Below are 20582 nucleotides of genomic sequence, written 5' to 3' on the forward strand. Positions count from 1 at the left end.
TTGTGTCTCTCATGAATAAATAAATAAAATCTTAAAAAAAAAATCTAGAATATATAAAGAACCCCTACAATTCAACAACAAAAAACCAACTTGATTTAAAAATGGGCTAAGGGTTTGGATATTCTTCTGAAGAAGATATACAAATAGCCAATAAGCACACAAAAAGATGCTCAACGACATTAGTCATCAGGAATATGCAAATCAAACTAATGAGAAACCACTTCATACCCCTTAAGATGGCTATTATTGCAAATAAAAACAAAACCAGAAAACAACCTTATCAGACAGTAAGTGCTGACAGGATGTGAAGAAACTGAAATCCTTATAGATTGCTGGTGAGAATTCCACTATTGTGGAAAATGGTATGGTGATTCCTCAAAGAATTAAGCATGGAATACCATATGACCTACCAATTCCATTTCTGGGTATATATATCCAAAGGAATTGAAATTCTTGGGGTGCCTGGGTAGCTCAGTCCAGCTGAATGTCTGGCTCTTGGTTTTGGCTCAGGTCATGATCTCATGGATCATGAGACTGAGTCCCGTGTTGGCTCAGCACTCAGCAGGGAGTCCGCTTGAGGACCCTCTCCCTCTGTCCCTCCCCTGACTTGTGCTCACTCTCTCTCTCTAAAATAAATATATAAATCCTTAAAAAAAAGAGAGAGAGAAGAAAGTAGGGTCTTCAAGAGACATTTGGATATCTGTGTCCACAATCCCAACAGCCTAAAGGTGGAAACAACCCAAATGTCCGTTGACAAAGGGACTCATAAACAAATGTGGTATATACATACAACGGACCATTATTCAACCATAAAAAAGGAAGGAAATTCTAATACATGCTATAATGTGGACAAACCATGAAGACATCATGCTAAACGGAAAGCATACAGAAGGACAAATTTTATATAATCCCACTTATATGAGATACCTAGAGTAGTCAAATTCAAAGAGACAAAAAGTAGAATGGAAGGTGCCAGGGACTAGGGGAGGGGAAATGGGGAGTTAGTGTTTAATGGGACAGTTTCAAGTGGAGGAGATGAAAGATTCAGGAGATGGGTGGTGGTGATGGTTGCACAACAACGTGAATGTACTTAATGCCATCGAATTGTAATTCTTAAAAATGGTTAAAATGGTAACTTTTAGTTATCTATACTGAACTGCAATTTTATACTGAACTGTTGTGGGGAGTGGAGGATGCAGGATAAAATAATTAGCATATGGAGAAGGAAAACTGGAATCCTGTTTATGTTTTATGTTGACTGGGCAAGTTCCACCAAGTACCACTTTAGCTCATTCCTGTAAAAATTCTCTTGGATTTTACATTACACTGTTTTATCCCTCTCCTTTACTTAAATTGCCATAGAACAGCAATATACGGCAACATCACAGAAATATCCAAACTGGCAATCTATTTCTAGACCTGAGCACGTCCTGTTCCCGGTGCTGGGAACATGCTCCCCTCCGCTCCACTTCACACTCCTATTCTGCACACGTCTTGAAAGATTCCCTAGAAATGCCTTCTCTGCCTTATAAAACCATGAAGCCCCATCAGGCCACTCTTTCTAACTTAACTGGCTCTAGGATATACCATGCATTATTTCTACTCCTGCTGGCCCTGCTTCTGTAATTTCCTCTTCCATCCTTTCCTTACCCCCAAGCCCATCCATTCTTCAAAGTTCAGTTTCATCTCTTTGTTAAAGCCTTCCTTGCTAATGCACTACTGGTCCAGAGAGAATTCCAGGAGAAAACGATGTCTGAGCCAAGACAGTTCTCTCCCCATGATGGCCCACCATGGACACTCCAGAGCTGCTTGTTGAACATTGAGGGACCAGGGCAACCAGGGCAAAGAAGTGTTTGGGTAGCCGTAGTTTTGAAATATCAGGTAAATTCAACATCCTACATGCATTCATCCTTTAAATTACAAAGCCTAGCCCAACAGCTAAATAAATCTTCTTGGTTAACAAAAAAGATACATTGGTCCCTTAGATTATCACTGCTACAGAACTCAACTGGGGAATCAATTGCAAGTGGTGAGGGACATTCAACTTCTTAATCCTTCTAGTAAAGCTGCCAAAAAATAGTCATTGGTGTGACTGATGAAAAACCAATAACCTTCTTCTGAAGAGTCACTACATTCAAATCTAGGGTCATCATCAATGCACTCTTCACTTGCAAGGATCTCAGTGGTACCCGGTCCCTCCCCATTTAGCTCTGTCCCAAGGACACAAAGAAAGAAAAGGGTACTCATTCCTTCAGCCTTGAAGAGCCATGTCCAAGTTAGATAGCCTTGACTGGGGAGAAAGGAAAAATATAAAACCCAAAAGGTTCAAGTGAATCTGGACCCTTTACCTTTCTTTCCTAATTTCTTTAAGACATGCATCTGACACCTAAAAGAATCAAACGAAATCATGCCACTGTTCATTTCTGCATGTCAAGTTTAAGGTAAAAAATCTGGGGGAGTTAGCTCAGAACGTGGAGTGAAGGAAGTCATCAACTCCATGGAGAACACACATGATCATCAAACTTGACTCCACAGCCAACACATGGCTGTGGTGCCCTAGCCAGTCTCTGAATCATTGAGGATCTTAAACTCCCACTAATAAGAATATGATGTGGAGCATGAACTCTGCCCACCAAACAGCATATGGTGGTGATAACATTTTTTAATTTAGAGTAATTGTGTCATCCTCATTTGTCCTTCCTCCTTGTCTGAGTATACAGGTGAGAAAGGTACAATTTCAGACAGTTTTACAAAAGAAGAAAAAGAAGAAAGAAAAGAAAGAAAAGAAAAGAAAAGAAGAGAAAAGAAAAGAAAAGAGTATTTGTAGAAGGGGAAAATGAGCAAACGATAAAGAGGAGGTATGACCAAAGTATTACGAAAGGTAAAGAATGGTAGGAAGCAGAGAGTTCTAGAAACATCTGATTTTCCATACATGCTCTCTGTAGTTCAGTAAGAACAAGGCAGAAATGAACACCCTGAGCTCCAAGTGAGGGGAGCTGGCTTGGCATCTAAAATATAAGCTCTTCACAGGACATTCACCTTTTAATTCCAGCATCATCATGTAGCAGCCCCCGCAAGATCATGAAACCACTGATTCTCTCCAATCAGATGCGAGAGGCTTCATTCCTCAGCACTGTTCAATAAACAACCAAAAACCAACCTCAAACCTGGTGGGCCACTGCTCAGGCATCTATAGCCCAGGAGGAGTGAGCACATACCACCTGGCTCCAGAGTGAGGAAGCCAGTGCCACCTGCCTGGATTGCATTCTCTGTGGGCCCTAAATACCCGTGTCTAGCTGAAAAAGTTCCACAAGGTGTCTGGGCCCGCTTCCTGTCCCCTTCTAAATCTTTCTCTTCTTTCCCCTCTTCTGTCCCAGATGAGGCCATCTCTTAAGGGGCTTAGGCTTTGCTCTTGTCTTTAATTTCAGAAAGGCTCCCAGGCCCTTACCAACCTATAATCTCCATATCCCATCAAAACCTACAAGGGTGTGTATGAGACCCAGGGGCCAGGGTGTGTGTACATCCACGCACTCTGCTGAGGGGTATTTCTGTGAGGTAACATGGCCTCAGCCGGCAAAGGCAAGGTTTTCCTCCTGGCAAGCAAGGGTCAGAGGCCTGGCTCGAAGGAGCCGCTTATTGTGTGGCCGCCTGGGGCAGGCAGCAGCGAGTGCTGGGAGGGGAAAGGTTCTCTTTGAAGCACATGGCGCTAAGAGCTTCCCAGTGACCATGGAAACAGGCGCAGTGGGTTCCCAGCCTGAGAACCAGGGAGAGCAGCCGTGATTCAAACACAAAACACACACAGGGTCTGAAAAGCAGAGACAGGAGGGGCCGGGGGTGAGGGGCGGGCAGCCCAGGCTGGCAGGAACTGAGCGGCTCCCTGGTAGGAAAATCTGGCCAATGAAGCCGAGCAGGTTCACGGGGTTTCCTTTTCATTCGAGGCTTTCTTCTCGCTCCCGTCATTGCCCCTCGGGTCCTATTCAGCACCTCATCAGATCAGTAGAGCCAGGCCTTTGGCTGGCCTGCTGGCGGCAGGGCCTGGAACCGGGCGGGAGGTGATCAAAGGAGCCGCCAGTGCAGCCGCCACCCTCCTCCCTCCACTCTGCCCGCCTGCTCGCCCTCCCCGGGTGAGGCCCTGCCAAGGTGATCCGGTGGAAGCCACTGGGGGAGGGCAAGGAAGAGAGGCAGCTTTTATGTCTGCCCTTGTGTTAGAGGAGACACAAAGCACAGCTTGACGGAGACACACCACTAGCAGGTCAGGGCTCCCTGCTTCTGGGATGTCTGTGTTCTTACATCAGGCAACGGGGAAGCCACCTAGACTGCCAGGCTCGGGCTGTACACGGATGCCCGGATTCTGAGCCCAAAAGACCAGCGGCCCCAAGATGTGCTGTTTCCCGGCCCTCTTTTCACAGCTGCCTGCCTCCCAGGCCCAGAGATGGAGGCAGTTACACTGAAGCAGGTTTCTGAGACCCTGTGCCTTGTTTCTTCAGGGTTCCGGTTTAAAAGGGGGAGGAAAAAAGCTATCTGGGAATTCTTCCCTGGGAAGAGGAAGCGATAGGATTAGAATCTGTGCAGGAGGACAGATCTCCCATTTACTGATGAGTATCTCTATCTCTTCTATCGGGTGGGATTGGATCAAAGGCCAACTGTCCCATCTGGCCTAGGGCCAGCCAGGACCAGAGACAGAAGCAGAGACAGGAGGGGCTGGGGTGAGGGGCTTCTCAGCCCCGCCTTGCTGCCCTCACCCCGTGAGGTGGCCTCCGGCCCTGACCAGTGTCTCTTGAGGAAGGCAGTGTTTGGACAGGCCTGTAATTTGAGAAGCCCATTAGGTGCGCTCTCCCTTTCTTACCTTTGTTGGGCTGCCAAAATATTTACTTGACTTCTTAACTCCAAATCTCTGAAACACACCTGCATTGCTTAAAACAGGCAATTTTCTTATTTTCTCTTATTCATAGAAGAGAGCCCCAACCTGAGCACAGATGACAAGCGTGCAGAGGATAAAGAGGGTGGGGCCTGGTTAGAGATGCAGCTTTAAATAATACAACTGCTTCTTAAGAGATGGGTGTAGAACACATTTGGCTTTTGGTGGGGGTGGGGAGTTTGTGGGGCAGTGTGTTAACAGTTGAAAGCAATCCCACAGGTCATCCTTTTGTGAAACAAACTGATTCTATTTTGACCTTTTAGGGAAGAGTCCATTTCCATGCCCACTAAAAAATCTGTATGGTAGCCAACTCAACTTATTTTTATTATTATTATTTCTTATCACAATCATGTTATACAAGCTCACAGTACTATAATACTGGCAGAAGAACTATAGACCGTATGACAGGAAACATGCTATGCTCAAACAACAGAGTATTTGCAGGGTGTTAGATGAATTTTGAATGATATGAATGACCCAGAATAACTGCTTTTTTTTTTTTTTTTTTTTGGTAATTTCTTGGTGCTTCTGGCATCATGAAAAAGAACTTGGGAAACCTGTCTCAGTTCCAGTAAGTGTGAAGAGGCTGCACAACCATCTCCCCTTGCCACGTGCGCCTGTCTATCAGCTCCCGTCCCTGCCAGGCACTGTGAAGCACACACTTGCCAAGGCTGAGTGGCCTGAAGTCAGACCTTCCAGACAGGCTGTGGTTTATGGGTAGAACCCAACATAAGACTGACTTGCACTGCCCGTCGGCGCTGTTTATAGGAGCATGGAATCCTGGTCAGTGACCCCCAGAGGCACCTACGCCCGCCCCCTTCTGAGAACAAGAGCCTAGCCGTTAGTTAGAGGAATTATTTTCAGTCTGGTGCTCATCAGCAGACCTTTGCGAGAAAAATTATTTTGGAAACACTAGCTAGATATTGAACATTCTAAAACGGGCCCCTTGAGCTGTTATCTTTTTAAAGGCACCAAAAGCACAGCGGGGGTGTCTTACTGACAGCTGTCACTCGCCTACATCCTTTCTGTAGCATTTCAAAAACAGCACCTCTTTTACCTTTATTTTGATAGACTGTCTCGTCTTCCCTACTTAGACCTGATGGAATATAAACTTAAAGCCGTAAGAAATCAGGTCACTAGGGCTGGTCAGCAGGAGCATCTGCATTCATGGGCACTTGCTGGGATTCTAGGAAGTGGCAGGCCAATGTCTTCCAGAACCATTATTATAATAGCTAAAAAAAGGAGGAGGCTGGGCAGTAGCTCCATTGTCTTTCCGTATTTTCAACCCAGCCATTCAACTACTAAGCTGGAACTGAAGTCTTGACCACTGGCATGCCTACTGGTCTATCCTTCTCCTGCCATAGGATATGTGGAGATATTGTGGCTCAGATGTCCCAGGTAAAATCAAAGTATCCAGGAAAGCAGGACCAGCAATGAAGAGAGATCAATGCTTCCTGGCCCTCTGCTAACTTTAAGTTACTAGAGGGAAAGAGAGAATAAATTCTTTACTACAAATCCCAGAAGACCCTTAAGTATATGACCATGTAGAATATCACAGTAAAGACAACTATGAGGTCTCAGTGAAACCATGAGCCTTCTAATGGTTTCTTAGGTATGACACCAAAGGCACAAGCAACCAAAGAAAATATGTATCAGATGGACTTTGTCAAAATTTAGAATTTTTTGCATAGTAAAGGCCACCATCAAGAAAGTAAAAAAGAGAACCCACAGAATGGGAGGAAATATTTACAAATCATTTATCTGATAAGGGATGTGTATCTAGGATCTATAAGGAACTCTTACAACTCAATAGATAAATTACCAATTTTTTTTTTTTAAAAAATGGGCAAAGGATCTGAATAGATACTTCTCCAAAGAAGATACACAAACTTTCAATAAGCACATGAAATGCGTTCAACATCATTCACCATGAGGGAAATACAAGTCAAAACCACAATGAGATACCGCTTCATACCCACTAGGATGACTGTAATCAAAAAGACAGATAATAACAAGGCTTGGCTAGGATGTGGAGAAATCGTACACTGCTGGTGGTAATGTAGAATGTGTGACCACTTTGGGAAACAGTCTGGCAGTTCCTCAAAAGGTTAAACATAGTTACCATATGACCCAGAATTCTACTCCTAGTTATTAACCCCAAAGAAATAAAAACCTATGCCTACACAAAGTCTGGTAAACAAATGGTCACAAGAGTATTGTTCTTAATAATCAAAATGTTGGAACAATCTAAATGGCCATTCACTGATAAATAAGCAAGTGATAAACAACATACAATGGAATATTATTTGGCAATTAAAAAAATTATGTACTGGGGGCATCTAGGTAGCTCAGTGGGCTGAGTGCCTTCGGCTTGGGTCCTGATCCCAGGGTCCTGGGATCAGCCACCTAGGGCTCCCTGTTCAGCAGAGAGTCTGCTTCTCCCTCTCCTAATGCCCCACCCCCTGCCTGGGCTCACTTTTGCAAGTGTGCTCTCTCTCTCTCAAATAAATAAATAAATAAATATATATACTTAAATGACATATTGATGCTTGCTGAGGCATGGAAGAACCCTGACAACAACGAGTGAAAGATACCTGACACCAAAGATTCTACTGATAGGAAATGTCTGGGGCAGCCCGGGTGGCTCAGCGGTTTGGTGCCCCCTTCGGCCCAGGGTGTGATCCTGGGGTCCTAGGATCGAGTCCCACATTGGGCTCCCTGCATGGAGCCTGCTTCTCCCTCTGCTTGTGTTTCTGCCTCTCTCTCTGTGTGTCTCTCATGAATAAATAAACAAAATCCTAAAAAAAAAAAAAAAATTATGTGTGCATTAGGGCATCTGGCTGAATCAGTTGGTAAAGCATGCAACTCCTGATCTTGGGATCCTGAGTTCAAGCCCTGCGTTGAGTGTGGAGCCTATCTTAAAACAAAAATAATAAATAAAATAAAAATTATGTATGCATGCTGGAATGGAGTGAACCTTGATTCTGGCAATTATGACAATGAACACAGATTCTTTTTTTTTTAGATTTTATTTATTTATTCATGAGAGACACACAGAGAGAGGCAGAGACACAAGCAGAGGGAGATGCAGGTTCAACGCAGGGAGCCCGACGCGGGACTCCATCCCGGGTCTCCAGGATCAGGCCCCAGGCTGTAGGCAGGCACTAAACCGCTGAGCCACCCGGGCTGCCCATGAACACAAATTCTGAAAGCAACTCCCCAGACTGATAGAGCTGGGGCAGGGATATGATGTATCGGGTGGGAGAGGATGAGGGTTAATTAGGATTCCCTGGTCTAAAGAATAGCATAAACAGGCCTCTACTTTGTGATTTATCAATGAATTCTTCTCAGTGAGTTCACATAGGCATATTTCACTTAGCTCTGGAAATTTGTTTTAAAACAACAAAAATTAAAACAGTATGGTGCTGGCCCAAAAAGGGATACAGCATTTGCTTGACGACAGTAGATAATGCAGAATATGATCCTCCTCTAGAATTCAGTAGAACAGAGTATATTACTTTTTTTAAGGAGGAAGATATATAAAATGAAGGAAATGACTTAAAAGGGGTTAGAAGAACTTTGAGAGACTGTACTTAGACATTTCCTGATATTATACATCAAAATAAATTTTGAGTGATGTAAAGATATAATATGTTAAAAGGAAAACAGTGCTCACAGAAAAAGTAGAAAAGGCAAAAATGACTCTCTAAGTTTGCCAGAGAGGGAACAGGATAATTAAGTTTAGCAGCAAGAGAAGAAATCATTAAGGAATCACGATCATGTAAAATTTTTAAACTGCACGCCAAGAAAGCTAAGCGAATAAACAAAGATAAGAAAACAGAAGGACAGTTAAAAAAATTCTCCAAATGACAAGGAATGAATACATCACTATAAAAAAAATCTACATAAAATCCATCCTTATAAATAAGCAAAGGATGGGAACTGAAAATTCACAAGACAGGAAATTTAATTAGTCGATGGAAAAGTGCTTAGAGTTTAATATTTGCCAATAATGAAGGATATGCCAATAAAAACAGTAAGATACTATTTTTACCTTTCAAATTACTAAAAAAGAGTATTAGTGATAATATTCAATGTTATTAGCATTGTTTATGTGAAAAATTATTCACCTTTTTTTTTTTTTAAGCAAGGTAAACTGAGGAACTTTCCTGGAAAGCAATTTGTAACTGTTTGCATCAGGAGTCATAAAAAAATGTTCATAACCTTTGATCTGTAATCTCCTCCTCGAATATTACCTTTAGGGAATAATTCAAAGAGAAGAAAAAAAAAAAAAGCTCATCCTACATAAAGGTTTCAGTATGGCTTATCTGTAGAGATTAAAAATAAAACAGAAGAGATTTAAATATTGAATCCTGAGGTAAATGGTCAACTAAATCATGGTATGTCCTACTGTCATAATAAGCAGTCATTAAAATGATAGGTTATGAAAACAATAGCAAATTGGTAAAATGACTACTATATATTACTAACTTCAAAAGGCCAAAGAGATGTGTGTACTTTCATAATAATTACATTAGAAATCAGGCTCAGAGAAGAACACTGGAAGGAATAAACTAAAAGTCACAATCACCTGTGTTAAAGGAGATACTCAAAGATTTTTTTCCTCTCTTTTTTCAAATTCCTCACAATTAATTGTTTCATGAAACAAATATTTACTGAGTGACTACTAAATGTGCTAGGTACTATTCTTCGCTCCAGGAATATAAAAATTGTGGTCAAAGGATTACATTGCTTACACTCTAAAAAAGGGGGGGGGAGGGAGTGGTATAATTTGGGGTATACTTTTAAAATTAGGGGGTTATAAAAACTTAAGATTTTATCAATTGAAACTCTGAAAAATAAAATGAAAAGACACTAAGAAAATAACTCACTTTTAAAAACCAAACTACTAGATGAAAGAGATGAAAAAGAAAGCTTTTGAAGCTAAAGACTTTAAAATTCAGTTTCTAAAAATCAAGCCAAGGTAACAAAAGTTCCTTGCATATTTCACATTCTTTTCTCTGAGGTTCATTTTAAGAGTTGATACATTTGTGAAAACCCGTCAGCATTAGGTTAATGTGTATCAGTGAAAGCCCAGGGCCTTTATACATCTCAAGAAATAGCCCGAGTTCTTCAGACTAACTAGATTTTTATTTTATCCAGCAGTGTTTAGAACTGGAATGTGTTGAAACTCTTATTATTTTTATAACTAGCAAAAATGATGCAGAATTTAAAGTATTTCAGTATCCCAGGAGGATTGTTCAGACTGCCTCAAACTTAAGACCGAGCACAAAAAGCATTACTCAGAACACACAACCCAATGTCTGATTTGGAAAACAAGATCACCAAAACAGAAATGGTACAGAAATGGTACCTTTCATCAAATAAAATATGGTACTTTATGGTAAGAAAACAAATACAAGAGGCAGATTAAGGAAAATAAACTGCATTTGTCTGCAGCCTACAATGGTCTTGTGACCAAGATTAGCAGCTGGGACTTCGCAATGTCCCCAATTCCTCCTGCTTCTGCACTCCATGGGGGATCTCTACCTAGGCCTGTGGTACTCTCCAGGGCAGGTGCAACCTAAGTGCTCTATAATGTGCAATGGTCAAACGTGGTGTGCAGGCTTTCCAGGGGCTTAGTGGGCAATAAACCAATTACATGCAGCTACAATCAAGACAGCCTCCAAAATGTGAAATGCCCATGGACAGGGCCAGAAACACATTTGAGTGTCTGTCGCTTATTTGGGCTAACTCACACATATGGCCAGGCCTGTGCGAGACCCCTCTGAGAATAGAGAGCAGAGGGGACTTTGGGCCTTACCATCAGGTGTGAGAGATTCAGGTCACCCGACATGGGACTGGGATTAGACATATTATAATGACTTATTATGTTAGGTTCTAATTTTTTGATACTTTAAAATGGCCTCTCAAAAGTTGACAAGAACATTAGCTATTTTTGATGGGCTTTTCCACTGGCCTATAGCACCACCCCGACTTTCCCAGGACAGCCTCATTTGTGGCCCTTGCTTAGTTGAAAGCCTTGCTCAGTTGGAGGGGACAATGACCAGGAGGAGTGTCCATGAGCCAGGCTTCCTCACCAGTCCACGGAGGTGGCCAGCAGCCTTGCGCTCCTTGGACTGGCAGACACATTATTTGTTCTATTCACTTACTCGATCTTCAAAATTCCTTTAAAGCCTCTCAGTGGATTTCAAATAATGGCTTTGGTTAGCCTTTTATAGTTGAAAATGTCATGGATCTACTTTAAAAAAAAAAAAAAAAAAAAAAAAGGTATTGTGCTTAATATAGCCTTTTAACCAAAGAGGTTCCTGGAAGACTTAGGTAGAGAAGAAAAGCATCAAATTAAGAGTTTGTGATTTTCACATCAGGCACGTGACCTTAGAAGAAAAGTGGTATTCCCTGAGTTTTTCCTTTTTCCATTCATATCATGCCAATCTTTTCCTCCTGATCTGATTTCTTTTACTAAGTTCCTTTCCTGCTTTCCTTTTTAACCAAATATGGGAGGTATTTACCCAAGCATTCCCTAAAATAAATCTGAAGAGCCTTCCAAACTTCCTCTCCAACAACAAACCCACCTCAGCTCACCTTAGAAAAAGGACTTCCATCCGCTTGGTAGGAGCAAGTTTAGAGAAGGAAGGAAACTGATTATTTTAGTGGAGAATTCACACATTCCCCAAACTTGACACACATTATTTTTAATCATCACAACTATATTGACAGAGGGAGGTATGGAGAAATGGAAGCAAAGAGAGATTAACTGGCCCAAAGTTACCCTGTTACTACCGGAGTGGAAGAAGTACCATTTGCACCTAGGTCATACAGCTTCCAGATCTAGGCTCTCTGCATTCCTCACATGGAAACACAAACATGCTCGAACATGGAACACACACTTTACCAGAACATACCACAAAGGCTACCGTCAACCTGTCATTATACTGGAGGGCAGTGGGGCAGGGAAAGGAATGAAGGAGGAAGAAGTGGAATTTAAGGTCTTCTTCAGGAGATATTTGTCCATTATAAGACAGGGTGGCTTATTTATGACACTACTGACATTCGGAACCAGATAGTTCTTTGCTGTGTGGGCGGGGGGGGGGGCGGGGGAGGGCTGTCCTGTGCATTGCAGGATGTGGAGCAGCATCCTTGGCTTCTATCCACTCAGTGTCAGAAGCACCCCCAACCCTTACCCCCAATCCCTCCTGGGAGATAGGGAGACAAAAATGTCTCCAGATTTGGCCACGGTGTCCCCAGGGCTGGGAGGGAAGGCACACCTCCAGTTGAGAACCACCTAATAAGTGGACTCAGGGGCCCCTGGGTGGCTCAGTGGTTGAGCCCCTGCCTTTGGCTGAGATGGTGATCCTGGGGTTCTGGGACCAACTCCCTGTAGGGGGCCTGCTTCTCCCTCTGCCTGTGTCTCTGCCTCTCTCTGTGTGTCTCTCATGAATAAATAAAATCTTAAAAAAAAAAAAAAGTGGACCCAGATAACATGCTCTGAGAAGATCTGACACAAGTAAGTGTCCCCAAGCACAGGAGACTCCCAGGGATACCCTGGCAATGTGCTGTAGTCACAGTGCCCTATGCACTTCTTGACTGGAGGAGGCCAATGCCTGTGATGGGAGCAGCTGCCTCTGAGACCCTGCTAAGTCTGCCACCTTCTCCCCTTTCCCACAGTGAGTCAGACCACAGGTTTCAGTCCCACCATCCTGCTGGAGACAGGAATATCCTACTCAAGAGTGCTAAGCTGGGCTTGGCCCGTGGACCAGGGCACTCAGGTACCTGAGGAAATGCAGGTCTGTGACCAAAAACCCCAATGAGAAGGACAGGCTGAAAGATAAGCTCCCCACACACACCCACAGGCTCTTAGACAACTCTGCAGCCTGACCCAAGTTCCCACACATTTTTGCCTTAAGCAAAGGCCTAATTAAGTCCTGTTATCGAAGGTCAAGGCTGAAGGTTGGTATGGCAATGGAAGCCTGAGAGACAGACCTTTTTACTTAAGTTCTTTAAATTCATTGTTCAATTATTTGTTATTAAATATAGACAACAGCAACCCATTCGTTTTATTCAAATTACTTGAACTTCAGAACCAACACTCTTTTTGACTGATATTATAGAATAATTTCATGACAACACATTCACCTCTAATTTCTGCATGATCCTCTAGTTTATGCTCATTTCTGCTAACTTTATTTATTTATTGAGAGAGAGAGAGAGAGAGAGAGAGAGAGAGTGTGTGTGTGTGTGTGTGTGTGTGCGCGCGCACGAGCACACACATAAGCAGGGGGCAGGGAGGAGCAGAAGGAAATGGGAGACAGATTTCCAAAGCGGCTCCATACCCGGCTCTTGCTCTCAGGAGCCCAATGCAACTTAGGTCTCAATCTCATGACCCTGAGATCATGACCTGAGCTGAAGTCAAGAGTCAGAGACTTAACTGACTGAGCCACCCAGGCACCTGGATGCTAACTTTTCCCTCAGCGAAGCTCAAGGAGATATCTTATGGTGGGGATGTCATGCTAGTTCAGTGTTCTCAAATCTCTGATCTCCTTTTACATTCTCAAAAATTTAAGAACCCTAGAGAACTTCTTTTTTTTTTTTTTTTTTTAAGATTTTTATTTATTTATGGCAGACCGGGGGCGGGGGGTGCAGAGACACAGGCAGAGGGAGAAGCAGGCTCCATGCAGGGAGCCCGATGTGGGACTCGATCCGGGGTCTCCAGGATCACACCCCGGGCCGCCTTGGCGCTAAGAGGCTGGGCCACCAGAGCTGCCTACCACAGAGAACTTCTGTTTCTGTGGGTTTTACCTGTTAATATTTACCATTTTAAGAATTAAAACAGAGAAATATTTGTTTTTAAGTAAACTCTTCACCTAACATGGGGCTCAAACTTACCACCCTGAGATCAAGAGTTGCATGCTTTACCAACTGAGCCAGGTCAGGCGCCCCAACACTAAGAAATCCTTAAAGCACAGAATATATGAGCACACGTTCTATTAGCTGACAGAACAATGAAGTCATCACATAAAATGATGCCTTGGAGAATCCCACCGTACACTTGTAAGGGAATGAATGACTCAGCAAGTGACAGTGTTATTATGAAAATAGCTCTGGTCTTGTGGGATCATCTGTGGGAATCTCTATGGAACCCCCACAGAAAAGAAAAGCCCCAGTGTGCAACAAGCTTGGGCAAAGCCTATTCATCATCATGGGGTGACAGTCTCCTTTCTGGATTATTCCTAGCCCATTAAGCACCAACTACTGCCTATCACTGTATTACACATCAGGTTCCACTTAATATTTGGTAAAGAAATTCAAACAGTGAATGTCATTTTCGTGCTTTCTGCTGTGGCATGAAAAGAGAATACAAATAAATCCATTTTTCCTTAAAAAATTAATTTTTCCTGAATTCTCTATTGTAGGAGTCGCTCTTTGAAAGAAATTTTCCTGGGGGTAGCCTGGTATACAAAGGAGGATTTGGTCTCTTTTCTCACTGTACTGGATCCTCTATCACATGTCTTATGGGATGCAGGGTTTGCTTTCTCCCAGGACCCAGAAGAAGAGGTCATCACTCATAGTGGGATTAGGCTCCATCACTTTAGGAATGAAATGCTTCCTTTTCTTATACCTATACTGCCACCATCAAACTTCATATATTGTGTAATGCTTTAAGTAATACCACTTGTTCTTTCTTGTGGGAAAATATATATAAAACACCATTTTACCTATTCTTAAGTGTACAGTTCAGTGGCATTAAGTACATTCACGGAGTTGTGCAACGGTTACCACCATCCACCTCCAGAACTTTCTCATCTTTTCCTGAAAATCTCTCCCCACTGAATACCAACTCTCCAACCTCCCTGGCAACCACCCTTAACTATTTAAGTAACAGCATTTTGAGCACTAGAAGAAACTGAGGGAGAGAGGATGGACCACAAGGGCTTATACTTTATATAGTGTTTCCAGTTGTACCATGAGCAACACTTGACAAGCACCATCTCCCTTAGGTGCTACTCCCACTGAGGAGGTAGAAATATGCCGAGGGGCCTAGGGGCTGTTCCAGGTCACAGAGATCAAAGGGTTGAAACTGGGGGTTAAATTCAAGTTAGGCTGATGTCTAAACCCAAGTCTTAACCATTATAAGCTCTCTCTCCTTTTAACCCTTCTGAGACAATTAAGTTCCTTTGACTGTTTTCTACTTTCCAGTCATTTTGGTTTCTAGGGTCTTTATTCATTCTCTGCAAAACAGTAACCAAGACACTATGAGGGCTGGATGTGGGTTCGTGGAGCGAATGTAAGGGTTCAATCCTCTGTCAACCTCTCATTCTGGGTGTCCTGTTGCTTATGGGAAGAGCCGGGATTACAGACCAGCTCTCTAGCCTCACAGCGGAGCAGTTTTCCACCCTGACACACTACATTTCACATTTGCCTAAATGTGAAGACAGAAAAAGAGCAGATGAGCAGACTAGAGAACTATGAAGGCAAACACAAGGTGTCCTAAGCAATGCCAGTGGCCTGAAACTCATCAAAGCATCAAAGAAAATTGACATCCAGGTACCACCTCCTTCCCAGAAACATCCATCAGTGAAGAGTAACCCAATCCTTCCCTCCCCTATCAGCCTAGGGAATAAAGACTACACTCCTTAACCTGAAAGCCTCTTACTTCCTCCAGCAACTTTCAATGCCCCTTGAAGAACTTGCTTTCTTTCTTTCACCCCATTCCTGGAGCTTCTTCTCCCATCTCTTCCTGACTCACACAGCCCCTCTCTGTAAAATGCATCTGACCCTAGCAGCCCCATGGACTCGCCTCTCCTCACAATTACTGTCTGTACCAGGGATTGGGCCTTGGCTCAGGGCAAGGAGAGGAATAAACTCTTTATGGTCCACATGAGCCAGAAGTCCCCTCCCACTGATGCCTCTCTGAATGGCTCAGGATAAATTGAGGACATCACCGACCAGGTAACGATCCCATATATGACTTGATGACTACAGGGAGATAGCAGCCCAGCAACATCACTTCTTCCTCCCACTCCCCACACATCTTTGGGTAGGAAGCTAAGTTCTGTGCATTCCCAGCACCACATCACAGCTGACCAGACTAGAAGTGACTGCCAGATCCAAGATGGGCTAACAAATCCCTTTTCTGGAATCCTTTAGGCTCAAAACCAAGAGTGTCAGGCCCAGGGATGCTGGGGTTATGTCTCCTACCAAGCAAGTGGAGAGAGAGAGGAATGAAAGAAGGTATACAGAAGACTTGGGGAAGAGCCACTGGCACTGAGCTTCAGAGTCGGCTATCCTAGAAGAGCAGCAGCACCTCTCATGGGTTCCCTGATGCCACCCAGGAGCTTCAAGAGCAAATCCCCTTTGGGCTCAACACTGCAGTTTAAGATGGGTCTCTATGAAGTGGAATCAACAGTCCTAACCAAACCAGTAGCTACTAAAAAGCATCCGATTTTTATCTACAAACTGGTGAAGATGAAAGTGGGGGAGGGGAAGAAACTAACACGGATGAGGCCGTAGAACAGTCTTTATCTCAGATCTCAGGTTGGCTACTTGGGAGCTATTTGAACTTAGGTTATGTACAGAATGCCTATGGGACTCGATTTCCTCATCGTAAAATGGGAATCTGGACACGATCTCAGAGTCAGTCTGACAATGAAAGACGCAGCCTGGAAAGCTCCTAGTGCTCTGCGAGCAGCCCAACACATTATGGCTACTTTTACATTTTTGTCGGCTGTCTATGGTAAGTTCTCCACAAACATCTCGCAGCTCTCCTGATGCAATGACAAAGACAGTACAAGCCCCAAGGAACAGCACAAGGGCCTCTGGACTGAAGTGACCTTTCTGAGGTCACTACCAGAGCTGGGTCTCTTTGACTAGAAATTCCCTGCCTTTCTTGTCTTTTCATTAGTTTCCTCACACTGTCTTCCTAGGTACCAGAAAGAGCCAGTCCATGTCTATTGACTGACATGTTGTCTTTCAAAGCCCTCCCTAAGGCTCCACTCCAACGTGGGATGAGGGGGAGAGGAGGTATATTCTGCCTCCATTTATGGAGTCTGGGCCAGGTGGGCTTTGTCAGAAACTCCAGCATATCCTGTGTGCTCCTGCCACAAGACCCTCTATTATGTGGATGGGTCATAGGAACTGAAGCTAGTTAAGTCAACCTTCAAAATTCTCCCCCATCCCATAAGATGCTTAATAAACACTGTCTAAACTAAAGGGTTAAAATGCCCAGGACATATGCAGATTCCTGCATTTTGGGGATGGTTTAAGACCCTTACTTTCAGTAGCAAGTTCCTCAGAAATGTCAATTTTATTCTATTTTAATTTCCTAGCACTTAAACTGTCACAGGTAACTGAGTCTGCCTTTCAATGATACAGACAATCTCCCCAAACTAGAATCTCAAGGGCAGGTTTTAAATGACACAAAAGCTCAAAATATTGGAAAAGTAAGGAGCCCATAACAGCCTCTTAACGCTAAGTGAAAGAGAGAGACCCAGAAAGTGGTGAGATTTGTTCTGTGCCTGGTGTGATACAGGCCCTGGCTTTGTGCCCCTGGCTGGCTAGATCCCTGTAGGGGGCTTCGTCTCACCCCAACTCTGCCTCCCTAGCTGATCCTACCATCTGCCCTGTCTCCTACAGCATCGAAAAGATTACAAGGAGGGGAACATAAATCATTTTTCTCTCATGAGTTTATAGTGTTCCCTTCTGAGGAGTTCAAAAGCATTCAGTAATAAACCAAGGTGATGAGTTTATGTCTTTTGCTTTTAAAATGAAACTTTATTTGAACTCCTGGAGAGGCATTTACAGTTTTTTAATTTAGGACATTCCTCTCTTGTTTCAACATTTTGCCCCATGGCATTTTCTGTGGGCAAGTAGGTGACTGAAGGTGGAGGGTGGTAGAAGGAGAGGGGTCTGTGTCTGGCCCTCCCCGCCACCCCCCCCCTTTCTCCCACAGGCTTTTTACGAATGCCTGACAAAGTCCTCCCTTCCATGGATTTCAGCAAGTCTCAACATCTATATGGAGGAGTCCCTCCTCCCACCCCCACACTGACTTGACTGCAGTTTCTTCCTTCTGTGCTTCTCTCCACTGCCCACCGTCTTCTTGCTGTAGCCACCGAGAGCAAAGAAATGAGAGAAAAGCATGCTATTTGCAGGAGACAGAGCTGCCCACAAGGATCACTTTGCTTATCTTTATCCTAATCTCTTGCTAGGGGCTCAAAAAAAAGGAAAGGGCAGTTAGCAAAGTTAACAAAATCGAAGCTGAGGACAGTTACATTTTAAAACGAGAAAGAAAAAGAGGAAGGAAGGAAGGGAGAAAGAAAAAAAGGAAAGAGGGAGAGAGGGGGAGATGTGTGAGTCATCACACCTCCTGTACAGATGTGAAGCTGTCTTGCTTTGTCTGGCCCAAGCATTTTTGCTAATGATTTTATTCAGGTGTGAAGCCAAATTTCAGTAACTAACCACGTGTAAATACTGCCTGGCCACTACACAGCCTTTCCAAACAGAAACATGGTTGGGGGAGAGGGCTCTTGCTTGCAAGCAGGTAGAACCACACACTTAGCTTCTGCATTCAATAAATATTTGGTGAATGAATAAACTCAAGAAGTACTTAATGATTCGATATATGTCAAGGGTTTTTATTCCCCTTGGCTTAGCAGGCTAGCAGGCCCAACCATACAAAACTCTTCAAGGAACACCACTACATGGTTGTTCTAGGTGGGGGGAAGGAACAATTGGGTTCTCTGAGTGACTTCAACATCACTAAGCCATTGAACAACAATGGGGTGTCCCCGAGAAACCTGTTCCAACCCATTTATAGACACAACAGATGCAAAGGTAGAGCTCCTCTGGACTGGGGCAAAGAAATTAAGCCAAGCTGCTGAGCCCTGCATAGCAGCAGCTTAAGTACAGGAGAAAATATTATATAAGGAGTGTACTACCTACAAGGAAAGCAGTGTTCCTACCCTTTGGATGTAGCTGGCATTTCTCCTAGGAAAACACTAAAGTATTCTCAAAGGAGTCGCTGCTTTCCTAGCATCATTAAGCAGCTCTGGCTAACTATTTAAACGATGAAGTATCAGGGCCTGGGTCACCTAAAACACCTTGATTTGACTTCATGAACTGTAAACCAAACAGGTAATAATTCCTGGGTTGGTTTCCACCACCACCACCACCACCCTCCACCCCCAGCCCCCTGCTGCTATAAAAGAGCAAGAGTGCTCGACAAGTGCTCAGAAGCTTCAGAAGATAAGTGAGACATGAAAATCATAAGTTAGACCCATAATGGTCTCCTGGACTGAAAGTCTTTCAGGAGACCCTGGCTGGCACATCTTCAAGTCTGGGAAAGGTTCCCCATCAAGGACCCTGTATCAAAACCACCTCCTCTCTTGCCTGGATCCTCAAGAGGTCAGGGACCAGAACTGTTTTCTTCCCAGCTGTCTCCCCATGATATCTAGACAGCAGCTTCTGAGATTATTAAAAAATAAAAATAAAAATAAAAAAATCCAGGCAATAACATAATCCTTAGGAGATACCTCCTTCCCTTCAACTAAAATTCCAATAACTTTCTCCAAACCTTTCTCTTTAACAAAATGATCCAGTTCAATTTAAAACAGATTGTTATCTGTCATATTTTAAGATCATTGATGGATAGTTTCCCAAAATAAATTTATTTCTATCTTAACACAGCAGCCAGAGATAATATTGACCCCTCTTGGCTCACAGGTCTTTTTTAGTACTTCTAAATGGGATGAGAGCAGTCAATGGCAGCAAACATTTTTTGAGAGCTTACACTGCTGGCCGTTTGCATCTCATCTCACCTCCTAACCATCCTATGAGGTAAGTTCTAATATAGGACCATAATTGCTGTCTGCCATTCTGAAACCAAAAAAGCTCTAAAACCCAGAAGTTTTTCCATAACTTACTTGGCAGCAAAACTTAATGGACCTGAACTCATTTAGAGGCAAAGCTGCCCTGAACTAACACGAGGCGATTTAGATTTTAGTTTATCCCACTTAATGTGAACATCATATCGTTTGCTACGCAAATAGGCTTGTGTTTAATTACTGAGAACTGCCCCAGACCTCCTGGGGGGTTACTTAATATAAAACATGTACAGTCTTACTACCTTTCTAAACTCCCCAAAGCTCAGATTTCTGGAACTTCTCCCTGAGGGTAGAAGGTACTATGAACCTCTATTATGAACCCATTTCACAGATAAGAAACTGAGACTCTTTGAGGGAAGGTGACTTGCTTAAAGTCACAAAGTGACAAGAGGTGGAGCTGACTCTTAGGCTGGCAGGGGCTATCAGAGTCCAAGCTCAGAAGCTCCATGGGGCGGCTGGGGGCAGGTTGCTGCCAGAAACGTACATCTTAGTCCTCATCTCACACGATTCAGCTGGGAAAGAATGCTGTGCCTGCATGGCTCTGCCATGTAACCTGCTCTGTGAGGAACTGTGGAAATGGGAAAGCAGAGAACACCAGTTGGAAGTGCGGCCATCCTCAGGGCCTGACACTTACCTTGCCCAGGACAGTGAGGCATGGTTTTGGGTCCAATTCTGGCTGTTCCAGCTTCACCACTCCTACCCAGCCATATTCATACAAGTCCTCTTCATCATTGTTATTACACAGGCCCAGTGGGTGCATCTAG

The 20582-nt window shown here is 43.5% G+C and overlaps 1 protein-coding gene across 1 annotated transcript in view; it reads right to left on the reverse strand.

Annotated features, from left to right (window-relative positions):
- ZNRF3 (zinc and ring finger 3) overlaps positions 1–20582 on the reverse strand; it is a 156821-nt gene that overhangs the window by 40296 nt on the left and 95943 nt on the right. The window contains exon 2 of the mRNA XM_041728615.1: positions 20453–20578. Coding sequence (XP_041584549.1) covers positions 20453–20578 — 126 coding nt within the window. The remainder of the gene's footprint in view (positions 1–20452; positions 20579–20582) is intronic.

Source organism: Vulpes lagopus, chromosome 14, assembly GCF_018345385.1.
Source record: "Vulpes lagopus strain Blue_001 chromosome 14, ASM1834538v1, whole genome shotgun sequence".
Classification (NCBI taxonomy): Eukaryota; Metazoa; Chordata; class Mammalia; order Carnivora; family Canidae; genus Vulpes; species Vulpes lagopus.